At 31.3% G+C, this 15365-nt stretch overlaps 2 protein-coding genes across 2 annotated transcripts; both read right to left on the reverse strand.

Moving 5' to 3' along the window:
* Window positions 1-1848: 1848 nt before the first annotated feature.
* On the reverse strand, window positions 1849-5007 carry LOC118051580 (ABC transporter G family member 15). The gene is made up of 7 exons (XM_035062252.2): window positions 4343-5007; window positions 4138-4260; window positions 3914-4039; window positions 2989-3273; window positions 2625-2897; window positions 2422-2529; window positions 1849-2342 (listed from the first exon to the last, which is right to left on the reverse strand). Exons 1-7 carry the CDS (start codon window positions 4670-4672, stop codon window positions 1986-1988), a joined length of 1602 nt encoding a protein of 533 aa, XP_034918143.1. The 5' UTR covers window positions 4673-5007; the 3' UTR covers window positions 1849-1985.
* Window positions 5008-12384: 7377 nt separating this feature from the next.
* On the reverse strand, window positions 12385-13576 carry LOC118051460 (protein MIZU-KUSSEI 1). Its single transcript, XM_035062119.2, has one exon. The coding sequence runs from the start codon at window positions 13281-13283 to the stop codon at window positions 12489-12491; it is 795 nt and encodes a 264-aa protein (XP_034918010.1). The 5' UTR covers window positions 13284-13576; the 3' UTR covers window positions 12385-12488.
* Window positions 13577-15365: the final 1789 nt, after the last annotated feature.

Genomic DNA, 15365 nt, shown 5'->3' on the forward strand with positions numbered 1-15365 from the left:
TCAAAAGCGCTTTTGAAAAAAAATTGAATTTTTTTTTTTGCTTCAAATGATATATTTTTTATGTTTTCAGATCATTTTGATGCGCTGATATCAAAAATATTTTTTTAAAAAATATATTTCGATATATTTTCAAGTAAAAAGCACTTTGAAAAACAATTGAAAGCATACTTTCAAATACAACTACCAAACATTTTATACATATTTTTTACTACACATAAACCTCAATCATAAATTTTACCAAACACGTATCTAAATCCAACTAACCACACCTAATCATATTTTTTTTAATTTATTTTTTAAAACTACAACCACAAAAACTATTTAGAAAAATAAACATACTCTAAGCTTAATAGCATGCATGAGCCCATTAGAATACCAAGATGCATGTCTCGTACATAAAAATTAATTGCATCTAAGTGTTACATCTCGATATAATTGATTTTGGGTGTATGACTAGCGCTACAAGAAATTAAATGCTCGTATGCCTAGCACTCCAATTAATTGAGTACGGGCATACCACTTGGATTTATAGTTTCTAAAGTATTTAAAACAAAATTAAATTTTTTTTATATTTTCAAATTATTTTGATATATTAATATAATTTTTTTTAATAATAATAAAAAATTATTATTTTAATTTATTTTTAAATAAAAAATACTTTTAAAAAAAATTAATCCAACACCTTCAAGCAACACAAACCACCCCAGTAAATTGTATTCAGCATAACATGGAAGCTGGCAAGCCCAGCAAGCAAATTAATTAGCGTTGCCTGGCGCCCAGCGGGTAGATATCAGAATAGGGCGCCAGCACCCCAATTAATGAGGGGGGGGGGTATTTTGTAGGGTCTAATATCTCCCCTTAGGCTTTCTCCTGTGACAAGAATGAAACATATATTCTATAAATGTAGGGTCAAATATCCATGCTTATTACTGGCCACAAACATAAAAGAAAGATTTATTTAAAGGCATGTCCTTTCATTTTACTTACCTAATGAGTTTTTATTTCTGCGTTACAATTTATTTTTTAAAATATTTTTTTATTTAAAAATATATTATTGATTTCTTAACATATTTTTAAATGATTTTGATATAATGATATCAAAAATAAAAAATAAATATCATTTAAATATATTTTCAATTAAAAATTACTTTTAAAAAACACTCTTCATCAACTGTACATGAGCTCATTGACTATTGCACAAGAATTTGATGCCTTAAAATATCGGGATCTTGATCCCTTGTATTCTTAAAATATAGGAAAGTGCTTTAGTTTATGAATTGATAGTAAGTGCAGGATTTTATTTCATTTTTATTCTTTTTGAAAAATAAAATAGAAGAGTTTTGAATTTAAAATCTTTTCAAGGAAAGGGTTTTACGAGTACCCGTTGAATTGCAGGTTTATTGGCTTGTAACTATGATGTGGTGTCTAGTAATATCAAGTTTTTAAGCATTTAGTAGATGATCTAATGGTAAAAATTTAGGATCAAAAAATTTATTTTCCTTTTAATTTCAAGTTTAAGCCCTGTAATTGCTAATATAATTATTATTAGAGGCTTACATGATCATTAACTTCAAAACCCATAAGATTAGTCGAGGTACATGCAAGCTGGCCTGCATAGTCACGTTAATAAAAAAAATTTTATTTTTCTATTTAAACCTATATAATTATGCTGGGAGGATTTTGAATTTAACGTTGAACTGCAGATTTTGAATTTAAACCTTTTTGCTATGAATTTGATTTTAAAAAAAAATCAAGCTTTGAAAGGTATTCTTGCATCATGCTACAATTATGTTGGGAGGATTTTGACGAGTAAAAACTGTGAGGAATGTTTAGCATGAAAATGATCCTAAATTCATTCTGCATTTTTATTGTCGTCAAATAATAGCAGGATACATTGAAGCGTGCAAACTCTTGAGCGTACATTGAAAGAAATTAACAGAAAGCTGTCTTAATCTTACTGAAACAACTGGACTTCTTCTTGTAAACTAAGGTATTGGAGACCTGAGACCTTCTTGAGAAGACAATGGACGCTGAGGATGGTGTCTCTTCGAGGAAGAAAGCCTTTCGCCCGCTTTCGCAACTCTCCTTGCAAGGTGTTGGACAGTTTTATTGGCATGTAGTCTGGGAAATTTTGAAGCTATTCTGTCCTTGTACTTTAGTACAATGTACAAGACTAGTCGATGGGTTAGTAATAGGAATAACAGCGCAGTCAAATCCCACCATTTGGAATGACTCAGGGGAACTCCGAAAACTGTTTGTAGGACTGTTTCTCCCTTCATCTTCGAGTTTCCTGGCAGCAAAGGATCAAACTCGAGCCCAATCATTTCGTTCTTGTACTCACCCTATGTTTTCAGTAAGGTTTTTGAATCAGCCTGAAGGTTTGCAGTTCAGGGATAAATTATTACAACTCTGAGAATGTACCTGGATTGCCCATGTCGCGAAACTGATGTAGGAGACCGGGTAACGCCAGAAGAATTTTGGAAGGTCTGGTACAGGTCTGAAGATCTCAGATGCCATCATCAAAAAGACCTACAGAAAAGCATGTGTTTTTATTACTCCATTATCTAACAAATTAAACTTTTGGAATCAATCACTTTAATGCTGAAAGTGTGAGCTTCACTTACAATTACACCGGTTCCAATACCAATGCCCATCAAGACATTAGGCACCAGAGATGCAACAATCATCATACAAGTTTCTATGACAGAGAGACAGCAAAAGAGATTGATGCAGAAGAAGGCATAGTGAGGAAATCCTGGATGAAATTTCACCATGTAATAGATTATTGTTCCTGAAAGAAGAGATATGGCAAGCAAGAATGGGAATGATGAGAAGAAGTTGGACAGCACAAGCACAGCCTCTCCGTAATCTCCACCCAACCTTTCTCGACGAAACACCTGAAATGTAGTGCGAGGACAAACAATGACGAAGAAAGCTTAGTTGAAGGCACTCCTGTTTTGAAATATTAGAATAAACAGCTTAGTTTACCTTCATTTCTTCAATGAAAAATGGTAAGCCTCCACAGGACAAACAAATCATGAAGCCATAAACAAAACAAACACACTTTACTCTTTCCAAAATCGTTTCACGATCCTTTCCACTGTTGAAAAAGAGGACACCAAAGCTTATTGATATTAAGACATAGAGAACCATCCTCAGCCAATAATAGCCTATGTCTCTGTGCATATTAACAAAAGATCGGCGTGTCAGCGTTGAAAGTTGGTTCCAAGAGCTAGCATTGATTCTCTTGTTCGGTTCAATGGCAGGTTCTTCCTGTATTGCAGTGAACATTCAATAAATCAATGGCTTGATCCAAAATGATTTGGCCGCTATGCTCAAAAAATAAAATCTGAACGCCAAACGGCCTTTCAGTGTTAAAAGTGGATGGGAAGAGATAAGAGATAGAAGTGTCGGGGTTGATTTGCATAAAATTCTATGGAACTCTCTCACTATTTCTAAACACAGCTTCACAGCTTAGAATGGGTAGAGTTATCGACCATATTTCTAAACCCGGCAGACGAGTGCAGGGATCACATGTTCTTTTGACTGCTAGTTTACAAAGTACAGTTCGGGGTGAGATTCTACAAAACTGTATATCCTAAGTATATTAATCTGGCGTGCTTGCCTCTATCTTTTATGGAAAGAGAGATACAACAGGTGGCACTCTAAACAATCATCATGGACAGATAATATATCTATTTTGTTTGATGTTTGCTACAATTGGGAGTTAGTTTAAATGTCTGTAGTCGGGAGACAGTTCATTATAAAGAATTTGCTTTGTAGTAGGGATTCGCTCCTAAATTTACGTTTCCTTGATAAATTAATGATATTCATTCATTCTTCAAAATAAAAAAAATAAAAATAAAAATCGGAAGGCAAATTTAGATACGCCAAAGTTAATGAAACCAGTTACTGAGATTTCTTGAATTCTTCTTCTTGTATTAATTGAAAACTCAGAACACTTGTACTTCTCAATAAGTGTTTCTCTGATCTCCGCAGTTTTCATCTTTACCGAAGGACTTGACGATTCTGGGATTGCCTGTAAGGAGCCATAAAAGAAGAAAAACATAAAGCTATCCTGTACAGGATCAATAGAAACAGCTTTGAATAATCAACAAATTCTGACTTTAAACTTACGCAGATGTTCTGATATCGCAAAAGAGCTTCGGCAATGATATCAAAGTCCAAATTTATACAACGCAGGAAGTGATCAGAAGGATTTCTTTTTGTTGGACAAGGGAATCCGGCTTCAGCGAAAAACTGTTTTAATAGATAGTATAAAAGCAGTGCTTTTTAAAAAAGTTCCGGTCAGGGTTTTAACATAAAACTTGTATTCATGTACCTTCACTGCCATTTTCGCTTCTCCGAAATAGACAGTTTCTCCTCCTGAGAGAAGCAGCAAATCATCTAAAAGATTGAAAACATCGCTACTTGGCTGATGAAGGGAACAAATGACAATCTTTCCATCATAAGCAATGCTGCTAAGAGCTCTCATCACAAAGAAAGCTGAAGCACTATCCAGGCCAGTAGTAGGCTCATCAAGGAGCATAATATGTGGACGTGTTAAAATTTCAACACCAATGCTAAGTCTCTTCTTTTCACCAGTGCTTATGCCCCTTAAATGCCAATTTCCAATCTTAGAATCAGCGCAATCTTGAAGACCCATCTCCATTATCGTGTTTTCAACAACACTATCTAACTCCTCTTTAGTCGTTTTCCGAGGAAGCCTCAAGTGAGCCGAGTAAGTAATTGTCTCTTTGACTGTGAGGGTTCCCAAGAAAAAATCTTCTTGAGTAACATAAGACTGAAATTTGGAGAAACATATACCAGGTGAGATGATAAAGAGTATTTAGCAGTCCTTTCAATATTTGCTGTAAACAGAAAGAAACAAAGCAAGACCTGAAGAAGTGACCCAAGTTAGAGGTACTTCTAACTCGTATTTTTCGACAGTATAAACTTACAATATCTCTGCAGTCTATGCTGCTTCTCCTGGCATTGAGAAGGACTTTTCCACTCATTTTAACATTTGAAGAAAGTCTTCCTGTTTATGGGATCAAGAAAGAAAATCAGAACAGAATCATAACTCGTGTATAGTTTGAACATGCAGAACCATTAACTACAAGTTGCAATATGTTCATTAACCATCCACAAATTGTTTTTCAAAAATACGGTCTTGAAGGTTGATGAGGAGAGACTTATACCAGCCAATGAGTCAAGTAGCGTGGATTTGCCGGACCCAGAAGGTCCCATGACAGCCAGGATATGGCCTGGTTCAGCATAACCACTAAGATCACTTAGCAATTTCCTCGTTGAACCACTTGTGATCATGCTAGGTAGCTCCACCGTGAGATTTTCCCATACCGAGCACATTGTTTTGTCTTCTTCAGTTTCTTGACTGCAATTTTAAACTTCCAACGTTCGCTTTCACCCAAATCTCATTAACTTTCTATCCTCGATTTTCTGAAATAGACAATATCACCAAAAAATATCGCTTTTATGTTGGTGAGAAACCAAAAAAAGCAAGTGGCCCCGCCATCTGGGATCATACTAAATTCAAGTAGGTAAACTTTACTGTTTTTTTTTTTAAAAAAAAAAATTAACGGTCAGTGTAATTTTTTTTTTGTTGCATCAGATCCATTAGCACAGCATTTTTTTTCCTTGATGCTTGTCCATGAGTGTAGGTTTACTCAAAATAGGGTAAAGTAATGTATATATCAACTTACCTCTAAGAGGCATTTTATAATATTAAAATATAGTAGTCAACTAGCATAATTGACCCAATAATAAATATTTTGATTCTATGATTAAAGGGCAATTACAATCAATTTTCATATAATTACAGTTAATTAAAATCTCACAACTTGTGCTAACAATCCCTCTTTAAAATAGAGCATATATATTACTTACGTTCAACTTAAGAAGTTAGTCATTAAAGGCTTCATCAGCAATGATCACAAGATTATCTAACTATTATGTATTATTTACAAATGAAAGTTCAAATGTTCTCTTCAAATTTCTCGTATATGAAATTGCAATCAATCTCTACATGTTTTGTTTGGCCATGTTATATTAGATTTTTTATGAGCTTGATAATTGACTGATTATCATAATATAATTTTATATCACGTTTAGAAGAAAAACCAATCTCCCACATAAGTTATTTAGACATTAAAGTTCTTAAATCCCTTTTATCATTACTCTATATTTAGTCTCTACACTAGATAATAAAACAACTATATTTTGTTTTTACTCTTCCAAATAACTACATTACCTTCAACAAGTGCCAACTTTAATTCTTTGATTTATTTGGAAATCTTAGTGTCACCTTAACCTTTATTTTTTAGGTTGAAAAAATTTATCGCATCGCAAAGCGTTGTGTTGACCATTTAAATAGGTTTATTCAAGTTATTGTTTTTGTTTATTTTTTACCTTTTGCCTTTAATTTTTTTATTCATTATAATTGTATTTTCTTTTTTTTTCACCATGAGTTCCACAATTTTATCATTATTTCATACTCGTATTGTGGATTTCATAGAGTAACTATGATTGATCTGAGTCAAAAGAATTTTGGAAGGTTGGTACACGTGTGAAGATTTCAGATGCCATCATCATAAAGACATTAAATGAAATTAAATTTTAATTAATTTATTCTGCTAGAGGTCTGGTATAGGTATGGGTTTTCATTACTCCATTATCTAACAAATTAAAATTATGGAATCAATCACTTTAATGCTGAAAGCGTGAACTTCAATTACAATTACACAGGTTCGAATACCCATGGCAATCAAGACATCAGGCCCCAGAGATGCAACAATCATCATAAAAGTTTCTATGACAAGAGAGGCAGCAAAAGATATTGATGCAGAAAAAGGCATGGCGAGGAAATCCTGGATGAAATTTCACCATGTAATAGATTATTATTTCTCAAACAAGAGATTGTTAGGTTCCCAATATCATCATACACACATCATACACACAGTTACAAATTGTAAAACAAAATTATTCATAAGTTTTTAGTATCCTGTTACTTAGGAATATATTATCTAAAAAAATCTGATCTTCTTCAAATTTAAATAATTTTTTTAAAGGTAGAGTTACCGTAAATCATAAGATATCCAATTATTCGGTCTTTAAATATAATTCTCACAAACTACCTGTTAAAAATCGCATAAATTTTTATTTAAGAAAGAGATAAATTGTTATGTTTAGAGTGCTAAATTTAATATTGTGTTTACATAGCTTATACAAACAACCACTCTTCTTTCTTTTTACTTATAAAATAATAGGTTTAGCTTTATTTTTATAGAGAATTCTAAAAACTCTATAAATAAATAAAAAATCTATTTTTTTCTTAAATAATATTCATATATTATTAAAGGATAATTTTAGAAATTCAATTAATTAAGTCCTTATTTGATTTTTCATGGTCTAGAAATATAATTTCTATATTAATAATATTTTAATTTTTAATTTTAAAAATATATCTTAATCAAGTCATACTTAATTAAATCCTCTTAATTTAATTTTTCACTAATAGTTCTTAATGTATATAACCCATTACATTTATAATATACCAACACAAATATAAAATATAATTCTAATTAAATAAAATTAAATAATTTAATTTATTATCAATTCATTAATTATTATGTTTAACAATACTATATATCTCGTCTTTATTCATTTTTCTAGAAAGCCTCAAGTGAGCAGAGTAAGTAATTGTTTCTCTGACTGTGAGGGTTCCCAAGAAAAATCTTCTTGAGTAACGTAATATTGAAATTTGGAGAAACATATACCAGGAAAGATATGATAAACAATATTTAGCAGTCCTTTCAGTATTTGCATTAAAAAGAAAGAAACAAAGCAAGACCTGAAGAAGTGACCCAAGTTACTTCTAACTTGTATTTTTCGACATTATAAACTTACAATATCTCTGCAGTCTATACTGCTTCTCTTGGGATTGATAAGGACTTTTTCGCTCATTTTAACATTTGAAGAAAGTCTTCCTGTTCATGGGATCAAGAAAGAAAATCAGAACAAAAAATAATTCATAACTGATCATGTATAGTTTGAACATGCAGAACCATTAACTACAAGTTGCAATATGTTCATTACCCATCCACAAAATATTTTTCAAAGACTTTGTTCTTGGAAACAAACCTTTTACCAAAATATTTCTAAAAACTTTAATTTGCCTTTTGATTTTAGAAATAAATTGATATTTGCTTAAAATAGCATTTAGATTTCCTTATGTAAGGTAACAAATGAATCATTCAAGCAATTTCTATTTTGAGATAACCAAATAATTTTGAACCATGACATGAAAAATAAAAAAACTCACATCTCATGTCTTTTGCATTATATTTTAGTTGTAAGCATAATCTTATAATCACATGTATTTTGATTTGCTAGTCATTAATCTATGAAAAACGAGTTTTATACAAAAGTTCCAAACCATTAAATTAAATAAGGACAAAATTTATCAGTTATAATTACTTGTACTTGAAATGAGAAAAAACTATTTTTGTTAACCTTCATGGTTTAAGAATATATCATTTGTGGTCTTCATTTGAGCTTGAAAAAGTTTTTCTTCATAAAAATCTTGATTAAGATCACACCTCATATTAGGAACAAATACAAATTTCGAAGATCAAGAGTTGATCCTGATTAGGATTACACTTCATATGCAGGGCCAAATGAAAAATCAAAAATATCAAAAATCAATCTTAACTAAGATCACATGCCATACTAAGGGACAAGCATAAATTTAAAGATCAAAATAAAAGAGAGGCTGTACAAAAATAAAAAAATATACCTTAGAAATCCAAATGTTATTATGCATCCAACAAAATATTATTTGTTTCCCTCTAGAACTTGTTCGCTCCCAAATTTGTCAGCCTTCATTTTAACGACCCATGGAAGAAAACGACAGGATGAAAAAGTAGCTGCCCAATAAAATAAATTCACTATAAAATTTAAAAATCATCGCGTCGGGGCCAGGTGTAGAAGCAGAGAGCTTTCAAATAATGAAGTTCTGAAAATGACAACTTATTCCTCACAGCTACTCCATGTGATGCAGAGCAACCATGGCAACTCGGATTTCAAGATGCAGCAAGCCCTACGATGCAAGGATTAATGGACTTAGACATATTTCATATCCATGCTCACACATTGATTATATTTCATGCTAGTTTTTTTTTTCTATATCATTATTTAACGGATGTGCCAATAAATTCTTAATAAATATCGAGATACTTGATTGTGTTATTATTAATAAATGAAAAACTCAATTGAGAAAATTAAATTTGAAATATCCAATTATAAAAATAAAAAATTCCCCTTATCCATTTTACTAACTTTACCGAATTGATCAGCCAAATCTCTCTCTGCTGCAGTTTTGAGCTTAAACCCTTCTTCTACCTCAGAAGAAAACTAATTCCATTATTTTTAGGTGTTTCTGTCGGCTGGTGGATTTTAAGGCTGGAGTTTGTAGTAATCCAACAGTAGTGGCCCATTGTGCTTCCTGCCAGGTCTGGATTTTGATATTAAGAGGCCCAAATTAAAAAAAAAAAAAAACAAAACAAAAGGTATGAAATTGTACATTTGCAATGTTCAATGTTGATGGACCAAATTTATTTGACCCGTAAAAGGAGAGATTTTCTTTGGATTCTGGTTAAAATTACTGTAGAAGGCACTATTTATTCCACATGTTTTTTTTTTTATTATTCTCATATTTTATTTTTTAATTTCATTCTTTTTCTTGTTGTTTGCATCAATATATGTATCATGCGTCACTTTTATTTCCTTTCTATCTCATAGTCAAGGTCCATGAAAGAGGTCCGTGTGCAAATTAGGGCATTAGGCATTGATTTTATATAAAGAAGAAAAAAAAATAAAAGAACAATAATAAAATTGAAAAACATAACTTGCATTTCATTTTTATTGTTTAGGAGGTGTGAAAACTATAGTTTAGTCTCTATTATTTGAAAATTTTATATTTTGATCTTAAACTTTAATTTATTTGTGTTTTGATTTTTATGTGTTAAAAAATGAAAGAGAAAATTATTAGTAAAATTCATAATGAATAAAACAATTATAATGATATTTAAAATATTATATAATTTCTCAATAGTTTCAAATAAGATTATATATTTTTATAATGGTAATATTACACATGCATCTAAAACTTTTAAAAAACACTAGCAGGGGTGTTCAAAAAATTAATATTACCTGTGCCATGCATGATTGCAATTTAATTTCCATGTTCTCTTTCCCTGATGATCCTCGGCACTAAAAAATCTGGTATAATATTTACATGATTTGATTTAACTAGTTAAAATTAAATAATATAGATATTATAGATAAGTAAATTAAAAAATTAATATTATGGATTGAAATTTTTAAAATTCAATCAACTGAACTCAACTCGTATACCTTAAACTATTTTTGTTTTTATATTTCATAATTTATGAATTAAGTATTTATTTTTATTTTATTTAAAAGTTTTTTTGCTTTAAAATTCTTGTTAATGGACTTCCTATTAGATTTTCTTAACATAATAAAAAGGACATGTCACTTAACTCAATGGAAAGAGAGAGGTAACTAAAATTTAATAATAGTGTAAGGTATAAAAAAGGTAAACTTAATATTGAGGGTGTCATGTCACTTATAAACCATGCTATAAATTCATCTTTAAATATGGACCCAGAAAAATTAAAGTGAATATTTGTAATATCTATAAAAACTTTAGCTCAACTGGATATATCCACCTACATAAATAAATAAAAAATTAAATAATTAAGATTTATATTATGTAAAATATTAAAAATTGTGTTAGATATAATTAATTGGTTGTTTAACCCCAACCCAACTATGAACACCTCTAATTATTTTTTGTTTCCGGTTTTATATGCTAATCATGAACTTATATATGATAATCGTTTTTTTAGAAGCTACTAAGATATTTGCAGGCGCTTGTATGTAATTAATATGACTAAATTCTTATTTATCTGGTTTTAAACAATTCAAGCTAGTGAATTCATAAAAAATAAAGGATATCTTTTTGAAAAAAAAATAAAAATAGAAACTAATTGAAAGGCTTTTATTTGTGGCACAAATTACAAAAATGGATCGGATGAATGTATGTGATATGAAATTTATTACACAAATTACAAAAATTAAAAATCGAGGACATAGTAGTGTTTTCTTTGAGTGATTTTATGGGGAAGCGCGCGACACATTAAGGAAAGACCTAAATTTATTTCTTCCTCGAACTTAACTAATAAATGTCCAAAATTAGTTTGAGAATATGAAATTTTACCTTGGAATAGAGGTTTTTTATTCCATACTTCAATCAAAGCATTTTACTTAATTTTCTGTAATTAAAAATTGAAATAATTAACCATAACTTGAAATCACAAATTTATATATGAAGTCAGTCTCTTAAGACATTTTAAATTGAATAAAGCTAGTTTTTATAGAATTGTTTTCAACTCGTATATATATTTAATGAAAAGGTCCCAGAAATTCTATAATTAAAATGTTATGAAGAACGATTTCTTAAGGAATCTTCCAATAAGATTAACATTAAAATCTTTAAATAAAAACTGGTTAATTTAAAATGCCATATATAGCCTTTCTATCCTAATGAATGAATATATTTCGTGCGCACTTACAATATCTAATTAAACTAAAGCTAAACCTAACCTTAAATTTCTTGAAGTTAATGTCGACACCTTAGCTAGCAGACAAATAAAAATGTATAAAATCTACTCTACAGATTCCCAAATTGACACTTGAGTTACTGTTTGCTAGAATGATCCCTGTAGTCGAATTATCGTGAAAGTCCATGGTTTGGGGCCAGGAGCATGCCGATCCTTAATTTCCTCTTTAGCTGTGCTGTGAACAAAGAGGCATGCACGCGTGCACCTTGACAGATATCATCACTTCTTGGTAGGGTTGTGGTTTAATTTGATTTTTATAATAGAAATAATTTTTTATTTTTAATTGATTTTTAATATTTTTTAATTATTTTGATATATTAATATAAAAAATATATTTTTAAAAATATTATTAGTTTAATATATTTTTAAATAAAAAAACACTTTACAGAATAATTACTTTCTTAATTTCAGACAGCTTTGTATACTTTACGGAAATCATTTTTTAAAATCAAAACCAAATCAATTTTGATATGTGTTTGTGAATTGATGTATGTAACTCAATTTATATGGTGGAAATTTCTAGAGTAATTTTCTTATATGATCCAAGATGATTTGAATATTTGTTCTTTTGATGTTTTTATTAGTGTATAACATTTCATGAACGAGGAAAATGTATAAAATCTAAAGTCTAAAAAAAAATACAAAGAAAGAAAATCAAATATAAACCAAGCATCGTACAAGTCATTAATTTATTAATTAAACAAGCATCTTCACCTTACATTACCTAATAACAATAAATCACGAAAACAAAGTCTTTGTTTCTTCTCATATTCTTAGTAAAAATATACTGAGTTCAGGCACTCCATTTCCTTCAGGATTCATCATATAATACGCCTCTGAGTCACGACTCCCTACAACTCGCTCAAACTTAGCCCTCATGTACATCAACTCACCCTCTACACCGTCGCTCTTACGCCCATCCTCAATCACCGGAATAACCCCGGCGCCAGCTGAAACACTCTTAACGGTTCCAAGCACGTACCGATCAGAATATGTGCAGCTCCGCGACACGGCGTACCCACACTTTCTTCCATTACAATACATAGTCCATGTTGGTTCATTAAACAGCTTCCCCTGCCGGCCTGTCTGAACCTGATCAGGAGCACGAACCTTATCACATTCCAGGGCGATCCTGACCAAACCTGACGACATTTCCTTAACTAACATTGCCGTAGACATCGGAAGCTCGAGTAATAAGACCGGTTCAGAAACCGGGTCATCCTGGACCGCGAAGTTGACATGACCATGGCGGTTTCCGAAGATGGTTCCAGTGACTTTCCGGCCAAGAGAAGGGGTTATGGACAGGTTCTGAGTTGGGATTGATAGCCATTTACAGGCTGTAGGCATGATTATATTTGGGAAAGATAGAATCTTGAAAATTGAACTAAAAAAACAAGTAAACCTTGAATTGATTTTGGTTTTATTCAGGCGTCGTAAAGGGATTTGAGAGTGATGATCTTCTTGTTCAGGGATTGAACTCATGTAGTTTGACGGGATTATTTTTCCTGTGCTTATGCTGCAGCTACTATTTCTTTGGAGGCTAATCTGCTGGTGTTTCATGGTTAATTAATTCAGTTTCAGAAAGGATTGAAGAAAAAAGAAAGAAAGAAAGAAGGAAAAACTAGTCAGGATTTGAATCCAAGGAGCTAGCTTGAACAAGAATTGAAGATATATAATATATATTTGATAGAAAAAGGGAGGTTATAGGAGAAATTGAATCAAAGAGAACAGGATGGATTGATTTTGCGTAGGTGAGGGGGAAGTTTGGGGTTTAGGGAGGGGAGAGGATGAGAAATGGGAGATTAAAGAGGCCGACAAGGTGATGATAGTGTTTGGAGGTGGCCAATATAAAGGAAGACTACGGAGTGTTGTGGAGTGATGATGATCATTTCTGGTTTGTATTGACATTTTCATGTGTTCCCTTGCAAAGCATCATTACGGCCCCTCATTCTCTACGTGCTTTACACTATAGTCATTCATGATCTCCACCCTTATCATGTTTGTGGGTCAGTCCCTTTTTTATTCAAATATATCTTCTTCACCATCAATTCAACAATCACACAATTGGCTCGATTAAATCAGCTCATTATAGTTATCAACACACGATGACACCCAAAGAAATTTTATAAAGGAGGATCGCTTTAATATATATATATATATATATATATATATATATATCTTATTAGTCCCTTTTTCGATTCGCAAAGGGTACTATATATTTAAACACAATGGAGACGTATAATGGTATGCTTCAACAAATACATGCTCGAAGTGGTGTCACAACGTATAGAGTCAAAATTTAGATGCACAGTCGTGATCAAGAGAAACTTAATTAATTACCAGGCTCTTAATGGACAATTACTACTTGTTGAAAGGTACTTGATACTTGCTGTTTTGTCTATTTGCCATCTGTCTCTCAAATTCGGCCGGGAAATTAGAACTTGTGATATGGTAATTGCGCTACCAGTACATCATTAAACAATTTTAGTGATGGATTTATTCTGTTGGTACAAGATACACAATTTATCGGTAATATTTTTATTAATAGCATTACTGACAATATTGATCATTAGATTCATTCCGACGAATATTGATCATCGGTAATTTTCCTTTTTTGCCACTAATTTTATTGGAAACAAAAAAATCAAACACCGATGATCTTACAGACAGGGCAAGCACGCCATAAAAAAATTCTCACGAGAACTTTACCGAAAGGCTTATTCTATTTGTATTTTCAACAGTAAATCATTGACGGATTGGCCGTCGGTGATTATGGCATGAATAATAAATATTTCAGAATTCTCTATAAAATAACGACGGATATAGCAGTCGGTAATATCGACAATAAACAACAATAGAATATATATATCCGTTGGTGATTATGGCATGGATGGTAAATTATTTATAACTCTTGGTAAAATACCGATATTTTATTCCGTTTATAAAGCTGTTGGTATTGATTTAAAATCCATAATTACTTGCAAGTTTGGAGTATGTTTTAAACCTGTTGATAGATGCATTATATTATCAAACAAACTTAATTTGTCATGTGAATCGATCTAGGTTTGAAGAAAACATTCAAATCATAATAATCAATATACCAAAAACATTTTTTTTCTTTATTAATTTCTTTTTTTTAACAACCAAATCACTGGAAAAAAAAAGTACATTTGGAGATTTGAAACCCTTCACACGTGGTGGGAGCTCAGACTTTTTGCTTGCAACTTTATTTTTTAGATTCTGTCAAGTACAACACTAAAAATCATATATGAACAAATAACCTTTAAAGACTTGCTATAATCTTCATTGACTTAGAAATTTGCAATATTTTTCATTGCTGAATAAACGATATCCGCCATTGAAAGGGCATATTAATTTTACCTAAAAAGTTTCCTCTCGCATATGGTGATGCTAATATTATAATCCATACTTGCGTAAATGTAAACGACCTGTATAGAACTTCGAGTATAAAAATATATAGAGAGAAAGAGAAGTGACAAAAGGGTGACGATCATGGTGATGAAGGTCAATGCAAAATTATGTGTGTGAGAGGCCACTGTGTCCCCATCCACTTGGAAACCTAATAAACTATGCTCAATTATTTCCTTCTTTCGCCCCATTTGGATCCAAAAACGCTTAAAT

The sequence above is a fragment of the Populus alba genome, chromosome 16, assembly GCF_005239225.2.
Source record: "Populus alba chromosome 16, ASM523922v2, whole genome shotgun sequence".
Taxonomy (NCBI): domain Eukaryota; kingdom Viridiplantae; phylum Streptophyta; class Magnoliopsida; order Malpighiales; family Salicaceae; genus Populus; species Populus alba.

What these genes read in the sequence shown, in the direction of transcription:
- LOC118051580 (XM_035062252.2), bottom strand. Translation starts at nt 4,672, where the DNA reads ATGGAGATGGGTCTTCAAGATTGCGCTGATTCTAAGATTGGAAATTGG. An exon ending in AAGCGAAAATGGCAGTGAAG is followed by an intron (nt 4,261 to 4,342) that starts GTACATGAATAC and finishes CTATTAAAACAG; the next exon opens with TTTTTCGCTGAAGCCGGATT. An exon ending in TTTTCATTGAAGAAATGAAG is followed by an intron (nt 2,898 to 2,988) that starts GTAAACTAAGCT and finishes ACTACATTTCAG; the next exon opens with GTGTTTCGTCGAGAAAGGTT.
- LOC118051460 (XM_035062119.2), bottom strand. Translation starts at nt 13,283, where the DNA reads ATGAAACACCAGCAGATTAGCCTCCAAAGAAATAGTAGCTGCAGCATA.